The following is a 20,833-nucleotide window of genomic DNA, read 5'->3' as shown; positions in this document are numbered from 1 at the left end:
TGCACCAGGGTTTGGGGAGCTCCATGCAGGACAGACACACTCACTGTGCCAGGAGTGAGTGTGCTCAGGCCGCCCTGCATGCTGCTACACAGCACACCTCTATAGGCTGGACCTTGCTGTTCTCTCATCTACTGTGTTCTGGGTCACAAGGGGCCTGCTTTCTGGCTGGAGTAGAGACAGCATTGTGGCTCTGTTGCCAGGGGATGGTGGGGGACTATGTGGCCAGACTGAAAGGAATGCTTCAACATGGGGATGGCTACTCAGGCTGTGCTAGCAGGCCAGCCTTTGGACCTTGTCTCTGCACACGGAGTGATTTAGAAAGGTCATTTCTAGGCAGTGAGTAAAGGTGGGCTGTGACTTACATGCGTGTATGACAAGCAAGTGTAGTATTTTGGGTGTTTGCTCCCCTCCCCATCACCAGAGTGCAAACAGCAGTGTGTGCTAATGCCTCACAGCCAAAGTCTGAATGTCCCTGCAATCACCTTGCTGGAATCTGTTAGATGGGCAGCTTTCAAAATGCTGGTGTCAGTTTGTATTACAGGCAGTTTGTCTTTAGAAGTGCTGCCAGGTACTCATACCACGGCATTATCCCTCATTTAGCCGTTGTTCTGGGCAGTCAGCAGCAATCTCCATTGGGCCCGTAGGAAGAAACAGGTTAGAACTGGTTGAAGGGAAACATTTTCGGACTGGTTTTATTGAAATAGCTGTGAGCACGGTTAGCATGCAGGCGCATGCATGGGGCAAGCAACAACAGCAGAGCAATAGCAGTCCTCTCGTGGAACAGCCGCTCTTCATGACCACACTCCACAAAGCCTCAGTTCAGGGTGTTCAAGTCAACCTGTCCTTGTCCTTCTTACAGTGCTCTGGCAAACAGAGTCAAACAAGGCTGTGGCTCACTGTGCCTTGCTTTATTTTGGATTCTCCTTCCATCTGTCAGTCTGAACCACTGTGTCTCCCTGGTCCTATCAGTGTTGACCAGGAAGTGGGGTATCATGGTGGTCTGCTCTGATCCATGAAGTACACTGATGGCTCTGAGCAAGCGGCATCTAAGGTGAGACTTTTCAAAAGCACCCAAATGATTCAGGAGCACAGATTCCATTGACTTTCAAAGGAATGTCTGTACCTAAATCACTAAAGCACCTTTGAAAATCCCACCCTAAAACATTGGCACCCTTGAGCAGTGGGCGTCTCCCAAAATCTCCAGAACTGGGCTCTTCCCATTGCAGTCCCCGTGTACCATCACTATGTGCTCTCCCTTGGCTGAGAGCCAGCTCCCCATTGCTCTTGACCATGTCTGCCATGAGGCTATGTTAAGCATATTTATTTATTTCAGTGCACATCTATCCACATTTAAGCATTGCTCTAAGCAACAAATTCACTTAGCAAAGACCTCTGAATTTCTAACATGTGCTTTGTCTTAGGTGAGGATATCCACGTAAGTTTGTATGGAGCTGCTGCAGATGTCAATGTCAGACTGGAAAAGAACTCTTTGATGATTGAGAAGACATATGTTACCTTAGCAAACCAGAGATCGGTGGTTATACACAACCGAAGTGACATCATAGCACACTTCCAGTGGAAGGTCTTTGTTACTCAAGAAGAGGAGGAACGACAGAAGCTAAGGTTAAATTGGAAAAATACATTAATTGCAATATGAGGCTCAATCTTAGCTAACATCTATATTCATCCTTTACTGTTCTTGAATGGATTAGGACAAATTACGTTTTCTCTAACCACTCCAGACTGGGAATGCCTCTAAAGCACTGGTTCTCTGCATTTTCCATGCTGGTCCCATCATCCAAATAGCCTTTCTGTTTATCTCTCAATAAATGCCATGGACAGATGGATGGTTTCCCATAGTAAAGTGGATGCACATTTTCACCATAAACCATAAGTAATGATAAAGCCAATGTCTAAAATACGTCCCCACCAATGAGGTAGCTCTTTCCTAACCATAACCATTTCTCTTTCTTGGAACTTTTTTACTTTTTAGGCTGCTCAGACGCCATAGGAAGACTATTTTAGACTTGGGCTGAAATGCCATTTTTTGGAACTCTTCTCTTGTCAGTGAGAATTTATAGATTGCGAATACCCAGGCTTAACAGGTGGGAGAAAAGATGGTCCAGCCTGCAGCAGTGACCTGGGGATGCCATCATCTGCGGAAGGCATCAGAGGCTCATTCTTCAAAATGTCACTGCAAACAAATGGACGAAGGAACTTTTCAGAGTCCTGACCTAGCCTGTACTTTAGCATCCCCAGAGCTAGGCACTTTGGGGAGCTCAACGCTTTGCACTTGCCAGCAGCACTTGTTTGCACATATCAAATAGCTTAGGGCACATGCACCCCTGTACCGAGGAGAGGGGAGGGGAGCAAAGACGGGCTGGTAGCCCCCACAGGATAGCCGGGCAGCCTTTCCTGGCCCTTTGGGCTATCTCATGACTCAGGCATGGCAGAAGGCTAGAGAGAGCCACAGTGGATTGTGTCTCAGAACTCAGAGTGAGGTGCAGGAGCTTAGGGTACTCTCCTGCACGCATCCTCAGCACCTCTCTTCCATGCCCTGTTATGAGCTCAAGGTAGAAAGCTCTTAAGTATGTATGAAAAGAGTGGTGGGAGACTTAACTAGTGTACTGCTGCTCTTCTAGGCTGGAATGTGTCACGGCCAAATCCCCACTCTGGCACGATAAATGCAGAAGTGGGGTCCTGCAAAAGTACCCCAAAGCCTTCTCTTTCCTGGCTTTGGTATAAAACTTCCCCCCAAAATCTTACAAATCTAGATTGTGGGGATAAAAATCCTCTGCCACCACCCAAGTAATGATAAAAAACCAGGGACAAGGTCACTTGGGAAATCTCAGCCCTACAGTAAAACCAGGACACAAAAATGAACCAATCCCAGGTTAATAAAAAGGAAAGAGAAGAACGTTTATCACCACCACAATACTCCTGTTACAAGCATCATGACTGGATGGAAAAGTCACTAATTAATAAACTCATGGGGAATTCCACCATGGGCCAAAACTTAGTTACAAAGGAGAGAAAACCCCATTTTTAAAGGCACAGGCCTCAGATTCCCATTCCCAAACCATAAAACAATAAAACCTAACAGATTTATCTAAACTTTACCCTACTTACAGACAGTGAAGAGTCTTTTCTTGGAGAGAGAGACATGTCTGTCTCCCTCAGTATCTGGAGAGAGACTGGCCAGAGACAAGAGGGAAAAACCCAAAAATTCCTTTGTCTCAGTTTGAAATCCCTATCTGCATTTCTATTGGCTAAGCTGGCTAGGTACAGTTAACCCCTTAGTCCCCAGGCTGCTAGCCATCCCTTATGATCATGACAGCATGAGCACAGAACAAAGTGCAGCCAGAGACCAAGAAACACAGCAAGGGTATATGGCCAGAAAAAGCATCCTTGTGTCACAGGGCCAGTATGAGGGGAAAGTCCTACAGAGGTGCGCATGGACAAAGATCCCACCTGGGCTAAAATAGAGGGGGAGGAGGCTTTCTTCACTATGCCACAGCTGTTGTCATATATCCAGTTTTGATTGCACACTTATGGTTGCACTCAACAGCTTCAGAGAAGAGTGTGGGAATTGCCCTGAAAAGCTGAGGTGGTTTGGGGATCTCGTCTGTGGCTTTTCATGATCGAATGGAAGTCAATGCAAAAAGCTACACTATAGCCCACTAATGATCAGGCAAGTGCCTTCGAATGGAGCCAGGTTTTTAAAGGCTTCTGAGCAAATAAAGTTCAACATAATTAGGTCAGTCATGCCTTGAAGGGCATAACTAATTTTCCACTGTTGTCTGTGTTTAATTACATCGTATAGGACTTCTGTGCAAACTGTGTTCCAAAGGAAAATCTAATGACCTTCTGTTTGTATTTCCCTCCCTGCTATCTTCTGCACCCCTTTGTTTCTCCAGCTCTAGCAGGTCCCTTCTATAGGAATGGCAAAGTTTCCCTCTAGACAGACAATCGGGATTTTGGTTTTGGTTTTCTGATAACTTCCAGTTCAAGATTCCATTCCAGATTGTATGGTTTCTCCTCGTGGTGAACCCAGTGCCATGGTTCTAAGTACAGGACAAGCTGCTATGTTGTCATCCTCCTAGCACCCCCCCAGAGTGCAACTCTCCCATTCCCTGCAATTCCCCCTCAGGGACATGCACAGGAATTTACATTTTACCCCTTTGGGGGGGCACAGAAACTTGCTCTCACCCACCCTCCCAGCCCCAGGCTCGCTTTGCCCCATCCTACCTGGCCCTGGCCGTAACTCAGTCTTCCCTACCTCCATGGCCCTGGGGCCCAAGATGCTGTGTGCCTCTGAGGATTATCGGGGAGTGTATGTGCACTCCTGCTTGCCTCCCTGTGCATGCCCTATTCCCCAGTGGTGCAAGTAGGGCAATGCAGTCTGGAATGCCCTACCAGTAAGATATTTATAGCCAGCACAGCGTACTGGAAAGATACAAGAGGAGCCTGCCCACCTCCCAGAGGTTCCTGGGCAGGGAAGGCCTGGGGGACCACTGGCCATGTGACCCCTTCCCCAGTATAACCCCCCTCTGCCCAGGCCCTACCTCTCCCTGCTCCTACTCCATCCCCTCTCTGCCCTTTCTCTACCCCTGCCCCACTTCTTCCCCCAACCTAGGTGGCCCGGGGGACTAGTGGGGCCAGTGCCATCAGCAGGAGTCTGCCCCCCCCCTTGTCAGTCGCCGTTGTGGGAAGCAGAGCCCAGCTGCTGTTGCGTTGTTCTGTTTCCTTCTGGGAAGTGTGGGGAAGGTCCCACCCCTCCCTGGTCTCTGCTTAAGTTGCTAGCTCCAATCTCTTCTGAAGTCACAAAGCCTACACTGCTATTTTTAATGTGCTAGCACAAGCCCCAGTAACGCAAGTCTTTCTAACCAGGCTGGGAGTCTTGCTCTCAGGTGCAATGTAGGTATACCCTCTGTGCCTCTGTAGCCGGATCTGTAAAATGGGGATAACACTTTCCTACCTATTGGGAGAGCTCAGATTTAGGTATACAGTGATAGGGGTCAAAGAGATCATGACAGCATGCAAAACAACACAGCTAGTGGTGTGATCCCATAATCCAATAAATCACTACCACTAGGGTAGATACTGTCTGTCTGATCCTGACATTATTTAAGCACATGAATAACCCCAACAGTAATCTTAAAAACACTTTGCTCTTCTCCCCTCCCAGCTGCTCCTGGTAATGGGGGAGGGGGGTGGACTCCTGCTGCACATGCTGCTTCCCACACCAGCTGATGGCCCCTGCTGTGATTACCAGTCCCCTCCCCATTAGTCTCCCACCCACTGTTGGCTGGCTCCCCTCCCCCATGTTGCCTCTAACACAGGAAAAGGAGGACAGAGCCCCTCAGGTAATGTGGGATGGACTAATGGGGAGGAGACTGCAACAGCACAGGGACCCTTGGCTGTGGGTGAGGCGAAATCATGGGAAGGTTACATGGGGAGGTCCTGTGCTCCCCCTTGCGCCCCTTCCATGAGTGCCACATACCAGCAAGAAATATTTCTACCTGTGCCACTGTGGTTCCCTCATCCTGAAAGAACAACTTAGGAGCTTCCAAAAATGAGACCCTTAACCCATACATTGCCAACTGCTGGCAGCCTGCCCTAGAGACCCCTCAGCAAGTGCCCTGGGTGGCTGCCCAGCTGCCAGCTTAATGCAGGCTCAGCACACATGCTCCATGGAAAACTGAACTGGTGTTGAGTTTCTCTAAGCACACACTGAGATCAGTCACCTACATGGAACCCAAGTCTCAGGAGTCAGCAGATCTGAGTCCAGGGCTACTTCGAGCAAATCAGGAGCCTGTGAAGCCATTTAACTCAGCTCATCTGTCTGCAAGGCCCAAGATTGAGCAAGCATCTTCTACGCTCTAGCTGGCCCAAATTTTCTCCCATGCCAGCTGCAGATGAAGGGCCCCAAATGGAGAAATGGGTGTTTGCAGAGGAAGCTGGCTGTTGGTGCATGGAAGTTTCCTGTTGAACAGATGCAATAAAGAAGAGGATGTCCCCAGGGGCACAAGATGTCCCCACCAAACTGTCCAAACACAGCATCTTGAACACCATGTGGACACTGTAGGATTAGCATTCCAGCCTGATTTCCGTGGAGCGGACAAGACCAAAGAGGACAGAGATGTTTAGACCAGCCCTGCTTGCGTCACTGCATGGTGTGTGTGTGTGTGTGTGTGTGTGTGTGTGTGTGTGTGTGTGTGTGTGTGTGTGTGTGTGTGTGTGTGTGTGTGTGTGTTGCTTGGCTGGAGGAGTGGCGGGAGGGAGCTGTAGACATGGCAAAGCTCAGACTGAGAGCATGAACAGAAAGAAAGAGTCAAAGCCAGTGGCTGCACCGTGGAACACAAAGGAAAATAAATAACTAGCCACTTCTCTGTTCAGCTTGCTCTCTGCTGCCACCTGTTTCCTGGGACAATTCTGGTATGGACTCCGGGAATTATCACACTGTGATATATCTTGGGTTCAGGGAGTTTGTCCTTTTGTTAGGAAGTTATTCTGAGGGTTGGTGTGTGTTCTTTTTTGTTTTTTGTTTATTTATTTCTTTATTTTCCCCTGTGTTTGAGAGTGAGGCTTTTTTTTTTCCCACCTCCCCTCTGCTCCTCTCCCCGATGGAGTTTGTGCTGTGATTGGCAGGTGGAAACTGTTGGTTTCTAATTAAAGTTTGAATTCTACAAGCCTCTGCTGATTGGCTGAGCCTTGGTAGGGGGAGGGGCTTTATAAGGCAGTGGGCAAGCGACCAAGGAGCTAGCGAACAGGTGAGTGCTAACAGGCAGTTTTGAGAGGGAGTTCTGAAGGGGAGAGGGAAGGGCGGGAGGTTCTCTTGCCTTTCTTTTTAAATCCCTTCTCCAGGACAGCAGCGATGGTTGGTGATGGGTCTGCTGTTGTTACCTGCACGGCGTGTGCCATGTTTGTCTTCCTCCCGGAAGAAAGAACGGATTTCATCTGCACCAAGTGCAAGCTGGTCGACATTTTGGAAGAAAAAATTAGAGGACTGGAGGCCCAAGTGTCGACCCTACTCTTGATCAGAGAGGATGAAGACTTCCTCGATAGAAGGCAGTGTTTAATCCTTCAAGCACGGCAGGCAGAAGAGCCAGAGAGGACAGTACGTGACCAAGAAGAGAACTGGCAGCATGTAACTTTTAGAAGGGGAAAAAGGCCAGCCTGGGAATCCCCCGATGCTATAGAGGTAAGCAATCGCTTTCAAGCTCTCTCCACAGGCTCTGCAGTGCTGAAAGCTCTGGAAGGGACCTCACAAGGAAGAAACCGGAAGGGAACACCATCTACTGGAAGGCATGGGATGCATAGTCCTACGGATGGGGGTTCCACGGCCACCACCCCCAAAAGGAAACGACGGGTGGTGGTGGTCGGGGACTCCCTCCTAAGAGGGACTGAGCCATCCCTCTGCCGTCCGGACCTGGAATCTCAAGAGGTGTGCTGCTTACCGGGAGCTCGCATTCAGGATGTCACTGAGAGGCTTACCAAGCTGATCAAACCTTCGGATCGCTACCCCTTCCTGCTTCTCCATGTGGGAGAATTGTAATGATACGGCCAAGAATGATCTTGAGCGTGTTACTGTGGATTATGTAGCGCTGGGAAGAAGGATCCAAGAATTTGGAGCGCAAGTGGTATTCTCATCCATCCTCCCTGTTGAAGGGAAAGGACTGGGCAGGGATCGTCGAATTGAGGACGTAAATGCGTGGTTGCGCAGATGGTGTCGCAGAGAGGGCTTTGGTTTCTTCGACCATGGGACTCTGTTCCGGGCGCAAGGATTGTTAGGAAGAGATGGGATCCACCTAATGAAGAGAGGAAGGAGCATCTTCGCGGGCAGGCTTGGAAACCTAGTGAGGAGGGCTTTAAACTAGGTTCGTCTGGGGACGGTGACCAAAACCCTGAGGGGAGTGGGGATGTCGGATACCGGGAAGAAATGCAGAGAGGAAGGGGCAAGAAAGGAGGACCCATGTTTCGAATGGAGAAGATAGGACGATCAACTGGTTACCTGAAGTGTTTGTACACTAATGCGAGAAGCCTGGGCAACAAACAGGAAGAACTGGCGGCCCTGGCCCAGACCAAGAAATATGATTTAATTGGGATAACAGAGACTTGGTGGGATGACTCGCATGACTGGAGTGCTGTCATGGAAGGGTATAGACTGTTCAGGAACAACAGGCAGGGGAGAAAAGGAGGAGGAGTTGCACTATATGTAAGAGAGCACTACGATTGCTCTGAACTCCAGTATAAAGAGGGAGAAAAACCTGTTGAGAGTCTATGGGTTAAGTTTAAAGGAGCAAACAGCAGCCTTGATGTTGTGGTTGGTGTTTGCTACAGGCCACCGAATCAGGGGGATGAGGTAGATGAGGCTTTCTTTGGACAACTGAGCGAAGCTTCCAGATCGCAGTCCCTGGTTCTCGTGGGGGACTTTAATCACCCTGACATCTGCTGGGAAACCTATACGGCAGTACACAGGCAATCCAGGAAGTTTTTGGAGAATGTTGGGGATAACTTCTTGACACAGGTGCTGAAGGATCCGACCAGGGGCCGTGCGCAGCTTGACCTTCTGCTCACAAACAGGGAGGAACTAATAGGGGAAGTGGAGGTGGGTAACAACCTGGGAAGCAGTGATCATGAGATGGTAGATTTCAGGATCCTGACCAAAGGAAGAAAAGAGAGTAGTAAAATACACACCTTGGACTTCAAAAAAGCAGATTTTGACTCCCTCTGAGATCTGATGGGCAGAATCCCCTGGGATGCTAACATGAAGGGGAAAGGAGTCCAGGACAGCTGGCAGTATTTTAAAGAAGCCTTATTGAAGGCACAGAAAGAAACCATCCCGACACGTAGCAAGAGAGGCAAACATGGTAGGAGACCGGACTGGCTTACAGGGGAAATCCTTGGTGAACTTAAGCACAAAAAGGAAGCTTACAAAGAGTGGAAACTTGGACAAATGACCAGGGAGGAGTTTAAAGGTATAGCTCGAGAATGCCAGGGGGTTATCAGGAAGGCGAAAGCGCAAATGGAATTGCGACTGGCTAAGGATGTGAAGGATAACAAGAAAGGTTTCTACAGGCATGTTAACAAGAAGAAGGTGATCAGAGAGGGTGTGCGGCCCCTAATGGATGAAGGAGGTAACCTAGGGTATGTCTACACTACCCCGCTAGTTCGAACTAGCGGGGTAATGTATGCATACCGAACTTGCTAATGAAGCCCGGGATTTGAATTTCCCGGGCTTCATTAGCATAAAGCCGGCGCCCCATTTTTAAAAGCCGGCTAGTGCGAACCCCGTGCCGCGCGGCTACACGCGGCACAGGCTAGATAGTTCGAACTACGTAGCCATTCCGAACTATCTGTACTCCTCGTTCCACGTTCCACGAGGCGTACAGATAGTTCGGAATGGCTACGTAGTTCGAACTATCTAGCCCGTGCCGCGTGTAGCCGCGCGGCACGGGGTTCGCACTAGCCGGCTTTTAAAAATGGGGCGCCGGCTTTATGCTAATGAAGCCCGGGAAATTCAAATCCCGGGCTTCATTAGCAAGTTCGGTATGCATACATTACCCCGCTAGTTCGAACTAGCGGGGTAGTGTAGACATACCCCTAGTGACAGATGATGTGGGGAAAGCTGAAGTACTCAATGCTTTCTTTGCCTCTGTATTCACGGACAAGGTCAGCTCCTGGACTTCTGCGCTACGTGACGCAAGATGGGATGAAGATGGACAGCCCGTGGTGGGTAAAGAACAGGTTAGGAACTATTTAGAAAAGCTAAACATACACAAATCCATGGGTCCGGACTTAGTGCATCCAAGGGTACTGAGGGAGTTGGCAAATGTCATTGTGGAGCCTTTGGCTATTATCTTTGAAAAGTCGTGGAGATCGGGAGAAATCCTGAATGACTGGAAAAAGGCAAATGTAGTGCCCATCTTCAAAAAAGGGAAGAAGGATGATCCAGGGAACTATAGGCTGGTCAGTCTTACCTCGGTTCCTGGAAAAATCATGGAAGGGATCCTTAAGGAATCCATATTGAGGCACTTGGATGAGAGGAAAGTGATTAGGAATAGTCAGCATGGATTCACAAAGGGCAAGTCGTGCCTGACCAATCTGATTAGCTTCTATGAAGAAGTAACTGGCTCGGTGGACATGGGGAAGTCAGTGGATGTTATATACCTTGACTTTAGCAAGGCTTTTGATACGGTCTCCCACAATATTCTTGCCAGCAAGTTAAGGGATTGTGGATTGGATAAATGGACAGTAAGATGGATAAAAAGATGGCTAGAAGGCCGGGCCCAGCGGGTAGTGATCAATGGCTCGATGTCAGGATGGCGGTCGGTTTCTAGCGGAGTGCCCCAAGGTTCGGTTCTAGGACCGGTTTTGTTCAATATCTTTATTAATGATCTGGATGAGGGGATGGATTGCACCCTCAGCAAGTTTGCGGATGACACTAAGCTGGGGGGAGAGGTAGATACCCTTAAGGGCAGAGATAGGGTACAGAATGACTTAGACAAATTGGAGGATTAGGCCACAAGAAATCTGATGAGGTTCAACAAGGACAAGTGTAGAGTCCTGCACTTGGGACAGAAGAATCCCAAGCATAGTTACAAGCTGGGGACCAACCGGTTAAGTAGTAGTTCTGCAGAAAAGGACCTGGGGGTTACAGTGGATGAGAAGCTGGATATGAGTCAACAGTGTGCCCTTCTAGCCAAGAAGGCTAATGGCATATTAGTTTGCATTAAGAGGAGCATTGCCAACAGATCCAGAGATGTCATCATTCCCCTTTATTCAGCTTTGGTGAGGCCGCATCTGGAGTATTGTGTCCAGTTCTGGGCCCCCCACTACAAAAAGGATGTGGACGCATTGGAAAGGGTCCAGCGGAGGGCAACCAAAATGATTAGGGGGCTGGAGCATATGACTTATGAGGAGAGGCTGAGGGACTTGGGTCTGTTTAGTCTGCAGAAGCGAAGAGTGAGGGGGGATTTGATAGCAGCCTTCAACTTCCTGAAGGGAGGTTCCAAAGAGGATGGAGAGAGGCTGTTCTCAGTAGTGACAGATGGCAGAACAAGGAGCAATGGTCTCAAGTTGTGGTGGGAGAGGTCCAGGTTGGATATTAGGAAAAACTATTTCACTAGGAGGGTGGTGAAGCACTGGAATGGGTTACCTAGGGAAGTAGTGGAGTCTCCATCCCTAGAGGTGTTTAAGTGTCGGCTTGACAAAGCCCTGGCCAGGTTGATTTAGTTGGAATTGATCCTGCCTAGAGTAGGGGGCTGGACTTGATGACCTTCTGAGGTCTCTTCCAGTTCTATGATTCTATGATTCTAGGGTATGTCACGCTACTGAGTTCTTTTGAAAAACAGCCACACTGCAATTTAGTTCTTCCAAAAGAAAATCGAAAGAACAGAGGAGTTTTTCCAACAGTGGTAATCCTCATTCAATGAGGAAGAAGCCTTTCTCCAAAAGAGCTCTTTCGGAAAAAGGCGTATGTGGACAGGGAAGAAGGAGTTCTTTCGAAAGAAGAGGAAAAAGCACAGGTGCCCTGATGGCCATTCCGGCCATAGCAATCACAGCTGAAATGCAAGATAGCTTCCATTCAGTGTGGACGCTATCTTTGGAAAAAGCAGATTGTTTTTTTGATGTGCTTTTGCAGTGTGGATGCTCTCTTTCGGAAGAAGTTTTTCCAGAAGATCTCTTCTGGAACAGCTTCTTCCAAAAGAAGCCTGCCGTCTAGACATATCCTGATACCCAGGATTTTAGATCAGCCATAGAGAGAATTTTCCTATTGAACTAAATTCAGAGCTAGTCCAAGAGATATTGGTGACAGGGTCTGCCTGAGGCTTTGTCTGTGTCAAGCTAGCACTAACCACAAGCAAACTGTCTTTCTAATTGTGTTTGGTTTTTGAAGTGTGATAATCACGTTCTGCTTTCATTCCCCTGCTGATTTTGTTACATACAGTGCCTTGCCCTCTCTTGCACAGAATTTTCAACCCATGACTGCTTCTGGCTAGGAAAATAGACATGGAGCACCACTGTAATTGGACCCAGCAGTATTTCAGGCAGGAAGAAATTTGCTCTGGAAAAATGCAGTGTGAACTTCCCCTATCAAGCCCAGAGAGTTTTACTCTATATGAAAGGAATGTTTGCCCACCAGCTGTGAAAGCGGGTCACCATCTATGGCATAAGGCCAGGGAGCCTCTTCTTTTTCTCCAATATGCCTCTGCTCTAGCCAGTATATATATCATTATTTCCTTCTGTTCGTACAGCTAAGTCAGGATAGTTAAACAGTCATGTGTTTGTGAGCAAGGGCATATGACAGGAAAATAGGTCTAGTAGTTTAAATATCCGCTGGATTCCTAGCGGCACAGGCTAATTATATAATCCTGGACTAGCTGTTAAATTCTCAGCATCAGTTTTTCCCTCTGTAAAATGAAGAGACTATGGATGTAATAGTGTAGTCAGTTAACCGATTAACTGATAAGCAAAAGCTTATAGGTTAATGCCATCGACCACACACATTTTTCCCTCTTCCCCCACCAGTAAATTTTTAGCAGGCTGGTGAGCAGCCTGACTCAGTCCTGGCTTGTGATGGGTCCATGACCTACCCCTTCTGCAGCTCTGCATTTAAAGTGTATTAGGAGCCAGGCAGGCAGGCAGCCCAGTTCGGTCCCAATTCTCGCCGGATCTGGGAGCTCAGACCTCCCCTGGACAGGGGCTGCTGCCACTCTGCAGTTGCCTCTGTATCAGAGGCAGCAGCATGGGGTGACAGGCAGCTGGTCTGCAAGGGGAGCTGGTTTTTAAACTGGCTGATTTTTAAACTGATAGAGAGGCAACAGCGCAGAGTAGCAGGGAGCTCCCACGGGTACTATAGAATAGTCAAGTAACCGATAAAAATTCATGAGGTTAATTGACTATTCAATTAACTGATGTTTAACATCCCTGGAAGAGACCTACCTCACAGGCTGAGTTTCTTGCTGTTCATAAAGTGCTTGGAGCTGTTGGGGTGAAAGGTGCTATGGACATGGAAACTGTTATTTTACTGGCAAACCAAATATTGTTTGTTTTTCCTGGGAAAGCCAGGAGTCCAAACAGGGATTTGACAATCAATGAACTAATTTGCTTTTGGAAACCCTCCCACTGTCTTTATCCACATATTATCCTCCTTTTTGATGATTGCTGCTGTTCCCCCTGCCAATGATAAATGGCCTTTTCTCCTGTGCTAAGCTAATCCTAGCCTACCTGACTGCCCCATGCAGCATTTCCTGTAGCTCTGTGTACGTGACATTCTGGTTGGGAGGGCAGCTGAACTCCATGTGACATCGTCAATGGTAGAGGTTGTGGAGCAATGGGAACTTAGACATGCAATGTTCTTATATTTAGAGTGCCTGACTTTCAAAAATCCTGTTCTTCAGCACCTTCAAACAGGGAAGAAGCAGGCACCACTACTAGCAACTGAGCAAGGAGAAAATTTCCTCCACATGCCAGTGCGGAAACCAGTTGAATCAGTTATCTCCTCTGTAGAGGGTAGCTTCCTCATGGACCACACTGCAAGCATAATCACCCTTGCACTCAAGTGACAGGCATTTAGCAATATGCTGCTTATTAAATTATCTGCTTCATTTGACTCTCTCCCTTTGGTTTTAGGCTCTCTTACCAACTGCAGACCCAGGAGGAGAATGCGACTGATCCCTTTCTGGAGGAATGTAATGCAGACCCTATGCTTCGAGAGCGCCTTTCCATTCTCTCCCTCACCTTCCAGAACCACAGATCAACGGTGCCAGGCAATTCCATGCTCTTCTTTGACAATATCTTCACTATTGAGCCAATGGTAAGTGATAGCAGACTGAGAACACCCTCCCTCCCCCCAGAACAGATCACGCCATAAACAAATAAAGATCTTGGTTAGTTGATATACTGAGTATGTCAGCCTTGCAGGGTTTGCAGCTAGATTCAAAGGGCAAATTAAAAGGTCATTTCTGAACTGTGGACTTCCAAATTACTGCATTAGATCTATCAGTTGTTTTTTTACCAAGTAGTGTGGTCCAGTGGTTAGGGAGTCTATTGAATTTTTTCCTATTCCCAGCTCCCTCACTGAGTTGCTGGGCAAATTACTTTAGTGCTCTTTGCCTTGATTTCTCCACGTGTAAAATAACACTTACCTACTTTGTAGAGGAAAACTTATACAGAAGAGCTAAGTATTATGATTAGGACACTTAGTTCTACATTTATTGAGTTTTCTTTCCATAGCAGGTGTTAATAGAAATGTGGCTATTTAGTTTATAGAATCATAGAATAATAGAACTGGAAGGGACCTCAAGAGGTCATCGAGTCCAGCCCCCCGCCCTCAAGGCAGGACCAAGCTCCATCTACACCATCCCTGACAGATGTCTATCTAACCTGTTCTTAAATATCTCCAGAGAGGGAGATTCCACCACCTCCCTTGGCAATTTATTCCAATATTTGACCACCCTGACAGTTAGGAATTTTTTCCTAATGTCCAATCTAAACCTCCCCTGCTGCACTTTAAGCCCATTACTCCTTGTCCTGTCCTCAGAAACCAAGAGGAACAAATTTTCTCCTTCCTCCTTGTGACACCCTTTTAGATATTTGAAAACCGCTCTCATGTCCCCCCTTAATCTTCTTTTTTCCAAACTAAACAAGCCCAGTTCATGAAGCCTGGCTTCATAGGTCATGTTCTCTAAACCTTTAATCATTCTTGTCGCTCTTCTCTGCACCCTTTCCAATTTCTCCACATCTTTCTTGAAATGTGGCGCCCAGAACTGGACACAGTACTCCAGCTGAGGCCTAACTAGTGCAGAGTAGAGCGGCAGAATGACTTCACGAGTTTTGCTTACTACACACCTGTTGATACAACCTAGAATCATATTTGCTTTTTTTGCAACATCATCACACTGTTGACTCGTATTCAACTTGTGGTCCACTATGACCCCTAGATCCCTTTCCGCCATGCTTCTTCCTAGACAGTTGCTTCCCATCTTGTATGTATGGAACTGATTGTTCCTTCCTAAGTGGAGCACTTTGCATTTCTCTTTATTAAACCTCATCCTGTTTACCTCTGACCATTTCTCTAACTTGCTAAGGTCATTTTGAATTATGTCCCTATCCTCCAAAGAAGTTGCAACCCCACCCAGTTTGGTATCATCTGCAAACTTAATAAGCGTACTCTCTATCCCAATATCTACATCATTGATGAAGATATTGAACAGTACGGGTCCCAAAACAGACCCTTGGGCTACGTCTACACTGGCCCCTCTTCCGGAAGGGGCATGTAAATTTCAGCAGTCGTCGTAGGGAAATCCGCGGGGGATTTAAATATCCCCCGCGGCATTTAAATAAAAATGTCCGCCGCTTTTTTCCGGCTTTTAAAAAAGCCGGAAAAGAGCGTCTAGACTGGCCCCGATCCTCCGGAAAAAGTGCCCTTTTCCGGAGGCTCTTATTCTTACTTCAAAGTGCCCTTTTCCGGAGGCTCTTATTCTTACTTCAAAGTAAGAATAAGAGCCTCCGGAAAAGGGCACTTTTTCCGGAGGATCGGGGCCAGTCTAGACGCTCTTTTCTGGCTTTTTTAAAAGCCGGAAAAAAGCGGCGGACATTTTTATTTAAATGCCGCGGGGGATATTTAAATCCCCCGCGGATTTCCCTACGACGACTGCTGAAATTTACATGCCCCTTCCGGAAGAGGGGCCAGTGTAGACGTAGCCTTGAGGAACTCCACTTGTTATCCCTTTCCAGCAGGATTTAGAACCGTTAACAACAACTCTCTGACTACGGTTATCCAGCCAATTATGCACCCACCTTATCGTGGCCCTATCTAAGTTATATTTGCCTAGTTTATCAATAAGAATATCATGCGAGACCGTATCAATTGCCTTACTAAAGTCTAGGTATATGACATCCACCGCTTCTCCCTTATCCACAAGGCTCCTTGCACCTACATAACACACTTTTCCAATTTGCATCACAAATATGGTCTTTCAAGATTAAAAAATCGTATGTTGGCCAGTGCAAGTCACACTGACTCCAAGACTAAGAAGTCTTTTAGGGGTACAGGAGATATAAGCATGGAGGATTAACTCTATGCAATTCCATCCTTACAACAGGGAGTTGTCCACATGTCTGAATTTGCCCTACAGTGTCATTCAAGAACCCTTTTGCCTACTGGCAGATTGGAGTAGGCTTTTTGATTTTAAAGATATGCACTTTAAAATGGCATTGGTTGTAAAAGCATCTGATGAAGGCCTGTGTGTGTGTCTTAGTGAATGAGGTCAGGACCCCTGCCCTTTATGCAGGTGTTATGTTTAGAGAAATCACCATGGAAATGGTGTTTGATGCAGAATTATCCTGACTGACAGTAAAAACAATCAATAATGTCTTAATTACCATGTGAAAAATAAACATTTTGAGCGGCCTTCCAAGCCTTTGGGAAACGAACTGTTATACCACTTTGGCTGCATCTTGCATTTGGTTTAATTTATTTTTGCAAATAGACATGATATGTCAGGATCAAGAGATGTGGTGGAAGCCCAGGTGGCCACTGAAGAACATTGGTTTTGCTTTTTGCTGCAGATTTGTTTTCAGCATACCCTGCTGTTGGCCAGGAGTCACTTCAGAAGCAGGAGAGAGCTGACTCCTTGGAAATGGAAACCAAGGAAGACAGAGATTTGCTACAATTGCATTGTCCTTGACAAATCACCACTGTCTTGTCATTGCTTTCCTGATTAATGCTGATCCACTGAAAAACTTCCTTTCCAGGTTGTGAGAGTGCTGCCACTTTTGCAGTAGAGCGAGGCAAGGAGAGACAAGTGTGTGCAGCAATTATCAGTATTCCAGAGGCTCTGCAGATCAGCTAGAGACCTGAGTGGTTTGTGTAGTGGCACTCCTTAGGGAAAGAGGCCCTTTCTGATCAAGCCTTTGCCAGGAGCACCACCACCATTGAGAATGATAGCATCCATCTAATCATCCATCCATTGGGTTTTCATAGGGCAGATGTTGGTTTTTGTTCTCCTTCTTTTATGATGGGTCTGAAGGGATGTGCTTTACAGTTCACAGATTCTCCTGCGTTCCATTCATAGAATCCCAGGGCTGGCAGAGACCTCAGGAGACCATCAAGTCCAACCCCCTGCCCAAGGCAGGACCACCCCCAACTAAATCAACCCCATTGCTGAGTACTTCAGCTTTTTCCACATCATCTGTTGCTAGTTTGCCTCTTTTATTCGCCTTGGGTCCCATACTTTCCCTGACCACTTTCTTGTTGTTAACATACCTGTGAAAACCATTTGTTACCCTTCACATCCTTTGGAAGCTACAATTCCAGTTGCACTTTGGGTTTCCTGATGATACCCCTGTGTGCTTGAGCAGTATTTTTATATTCCTCCCTTGTCATCTGTCCATGCTTCCATTTCTTTCAGCTTCCTTTTTGTGTTTAACCTCTCCTAAGTATCAGAAGGGTAGCCGTGTTAGTATGAATCTGCAAAAGCGGCGAGGAGTCCTGTGGCACCTTATAGACTAACTGAACCTTATAGACTAACTAATGCTCCAACACTTCAGTTAGTCTATAAGGTGCCACAGGACTCCTCGCCAATCTCTCCTAAGGATTCTCTGTTAAACTAGGTTGGTCACTTGCCACATTTGCTATTTTTTCTGCATATCAGGATTTCCACCTTTCATTCTGTGAAGTGCTCCCTCAGTCATCTCCCCAAACCCTGTCAAAAAGGTAGCAGCATATCTGGAAAGTCACTGTGACGGGGAGCGGTTTCAAAAGACCCCTCCAGGTCTTTCCCTGAATGCTGATAGAGCCCCTAACACTCACCTCCTTGATCCCTGGGGCTTCTCATCACCCTGTCCTGGGTCAGGTCTCCTGATCTTCCCCAGCCAAGCCACAGAGCTGAAATAATACCTCCTCCCCTGCAGAACAATGCAGATTCTGAATTACCTCAGCTCTGGCACAGCAATCAGGAAACCCACTCCCCGAATGGGATCAGAGCCCCAAAGAAATTCAGATAAGCCCCCTTTAACAATGGAAGGAGGAGGTACACACTGATTGCTCCCTCCGGTAACTATTATTTACACTGGGCTTGATAGTAAATAACAGTGATAAGTACAAATAGTAGGATTTAAGTGGTTGCAAGTGAAAACAGGCAGAGCAAAGTGAATTACACATTTAAACTAGCAGGAAAAGCATAGCTATTTCAAACACTCTAAAAGCTTATTACAAACTTACCCTAAAATTGTTCTTCTTTCAGCTAAACCTCCAACTGGGGAGAACAGAATTAGGACAGATGGCTTTACAAATCCAGGGGAACCACCCTATCACTACACTGTGACACAGCAGGATTCTAGAGTTACCATATGCAGATGGGATTCACCCAAGAGTCTTAAAGCTCACGGATAATGATATCACAGAGCAAAGGCAGAGAACGAAGAGAACTGAGGCAGACTGTGGAAAGCTAGCTTTAGGAAAAGAGTAGCAGCTGTGATGCTGGTAACTGCCGATTAGTTGACTTGACCTCTGTTCCAAGTAACATACTTAAATTGGTCATTAGTGATATCGTGGTAGGGTGATTTAGATGGAAATGAGTTACCAGGCAAACATCAGCATTGGTTTATAGAAGGCTAAATCTTGTCAGCTAGATTGCATTGACTTTTGTGAAAGACAGATGAAATAGGTAAAGGAAAAGCAGTTGTCATTCATCTGGATTTCTGCATAGCATTTGATAAGATGTCACATAGAAAATTTGTAGATAACTGTAAAAAGACAGGAGCTTCAGGGGGTAGCCGAGTTAGTCTGTTACAGAAAACAACAGCAAGCAAATGGTCTGGTAGCACTTTATAGACTAACAAAACAGGGAGCTGCGATCATGAGCTTTTGTGGGCACAGCCCACTTCTTCAGATGACCCGAAGTTATGACTAGGGGATAAGAAAACTCAAAATAAATAGGAGGGGGGGGGAAGGGGAGAGAAAGATGCTCTGTCGCCCACCCCCTACCTCTATACATAAAGTATCAGGAGAAAGGGTGCTAAACCTGAGTAGATAAAGATCAAAGTCAGTGGATAAAGGGTCCACCACCCCATATCTTGATTAAGTCCATCAGTAATTGAACTGAATTTGCATGTGTATTGTAATTCTAAGCTTTCCCTGTGTATTTGGCTTGAGGAGCTGGCCTGTGACAAGACCTCCACCTTCAGATCTGTGATAGAAATGTAGCCGTGTTAGTCTGGTGTAGCTGAAACAAAATACAGGACTATGTAGCACTTTAAAGACTAACAAGATGGTTTATTAGATGATGAGCTTTTGTGGGCCAGACCCACTTCCTCAGATCAAACAGTGGAAGAAAATAGTCACAACCATATATACCAAAGGATACAATTAAAAAAAAGAACACATATGAAAAGGACAAATCAAATTTCAGAACAGAAGGGGGATGCGGGGGGGGGGGGGGGGAGGTAAATGTCTGTGAGCTAATGGTATTAGAGGTGATAATTGGAGAAGCTATCTTTGTAATGGGTAGGATAACTGGGGTCTTTGTTGAGACCCACCAAGTGAGCTATAAGATCAAGAATACATATTCCTGTGCATCCAGAAATATAATTTATGCTATCATGTGCCGAAAGTGTCCGTCTGCTTTGTACATTGGACAAACGTCTCAGACACTTCGCCAAAGAATCAATGCCCACAAAACAGATATTAGACAGGATCACAAAGAAAAAACAGTTTCTTGCCATTTCAACCAGAAAGGACACTGTCTCAACAACTTAATTACCTGCATCCTGCTTCAGAAGCCTTTTAAATCTGCACTTGAAAGGGAATCCTCTGAACTGTCATTCATGCTAAAATTTGACACTCTACGCATGGGTCTCATTCTCCTCATTCCCTTCTCCTATTTATTTTGAGTTTTCTTATCCCCTAGTCATAACTCTGGTCATCTGAAGAAGTGGGCTGTGCTCATGAAAGCTCATGATAGCATCTACATCAGTGGTCTCCAACCTTTTTACACCCAAGATCACTTTTTAAATGACAGACCAAGCCAAGATCTACCGCCCCGCCCCTTCCTTGAAGCCCCGCCCCTTCCTTGAAGCCCCGCCCTCTCTATTCTCCTCCTCTCCATCACTTGCTATCCCCAATCCTTATACTACTGCTTATTTTATTATTATTATTATTATTATTATTATTATTATTATTATTATTATTATTATTCTGTGGGAAGAGGTTTTTCCAACATTTGGCCTGGCTACACTGGACCAAATGTCAGAAAAAAAAACCCTTCTTTTGGAAGCCACCTTATTCCTTGTGGAAAGAGGAATATAGGGGTGACCAAAAGAGCCTGTTTGCTCTTCCACTAAAAAAGCAGAACAACAAATGCAACCCTGGATGCAGAAGAGTTTTTCTGGGCTATCTCCAGAATCCTGAAAAACTCCTGCAGTCTAGCTGGACCCTTGCTGTGTTGAGACAGGATGTGTAGGCTCTGGGGTGGGAATGAGGGATTTGGGTGTGGGAAGGGGTGAGAGGGGTGCAAGCTCTGGGAGGAAATCTGGATGGAGGGAGGAGGTGGAGAAGGGGACACTGGCTTGGGGAGGGGGCTCCAGGCTGGGCAGTGTTGGGATACTAAGCAAGCCATAGGCTTGCGGATGTGAGGGTGCAGGAATTTGGGTTGGGGTATGTGAAGGGCTCAGGGCAGGGGGTTCCAGTATTTGATAGGCTCAGATCTAGGGTCTGGGGAAGAGGGAGTGCAGGAGTGGTTGTGGCCAGATGGGGGCTTGGCCCCAATTGGGGGTTTGTTGGCCAAGCTCCATTTTTAAATAGAATACTATGTTAAACACAAAA

General features: G+C 46.7%; 1 protein-coding gene and 1 long non-coding RNA gene across 4 annotated transcripts in view; one reads left to right on the top strand and one right to left on the bottom strand.

Annotated features, from left to right (window-relative positions):
- The window catches only part of HYDIN (HYDIN axonemal central pair apparatus protein), a 389,718-nt gene that overhangs the window by 143,233 nt on the left and 225,652 nt on the right, over window positions 1–20,833 (top strand). For all 3 annotated transcript variants that reach the window (XM_075940644.1, XM_075940645.1, XM_075940646.1), the window contains 2 exons: window positions 1,422–1,623; window positions 13,639–13,822. In XM_075940644.1, coding sequence (XP_075796759.1) covers window positions 1,422–1,623; window positions 13,639–13,822 — 386 coding nt within the window. The remainder of the gene's footprint in view (window positions 1–1,421; window positions 1,624–13,638; window positions 13,823–20,833) is intronic.
- LOC142831123 (uncharacterized) lies at window positions 1,481–18,306 on the bottom strand. Its single transcript, XR_012906784.1, has 3 exons — window positions 18,233–18,306; window positions 17,822–17,916; window positions 1,481–1,618 (listed from the first exon to the last, which is right to left on the bottom strand). It is a non-coding gene; the product is annotated as an uncharacterized LOC142831123 (long non-coding RNA).

The sequence above is a fragment of the Pelodiscus sinensis genome, chromosome 12 (genome assembly GCF_049634645.1).
Source record: "Pelodiscus sinensis isolate JC-2024 chromosome 12, ASM4963464v1, whole genome shotgun sequence".
NCBI lineage: Eukaryota > Metazoa > Chordata > Testudines > Trionychidae > Pelodiscus > Pelodiscus sinensis.
Note: the sequence above shows the minus strand (reverse complement) of the source record. Positions and strands in the feature narration are given on the sequence as shown.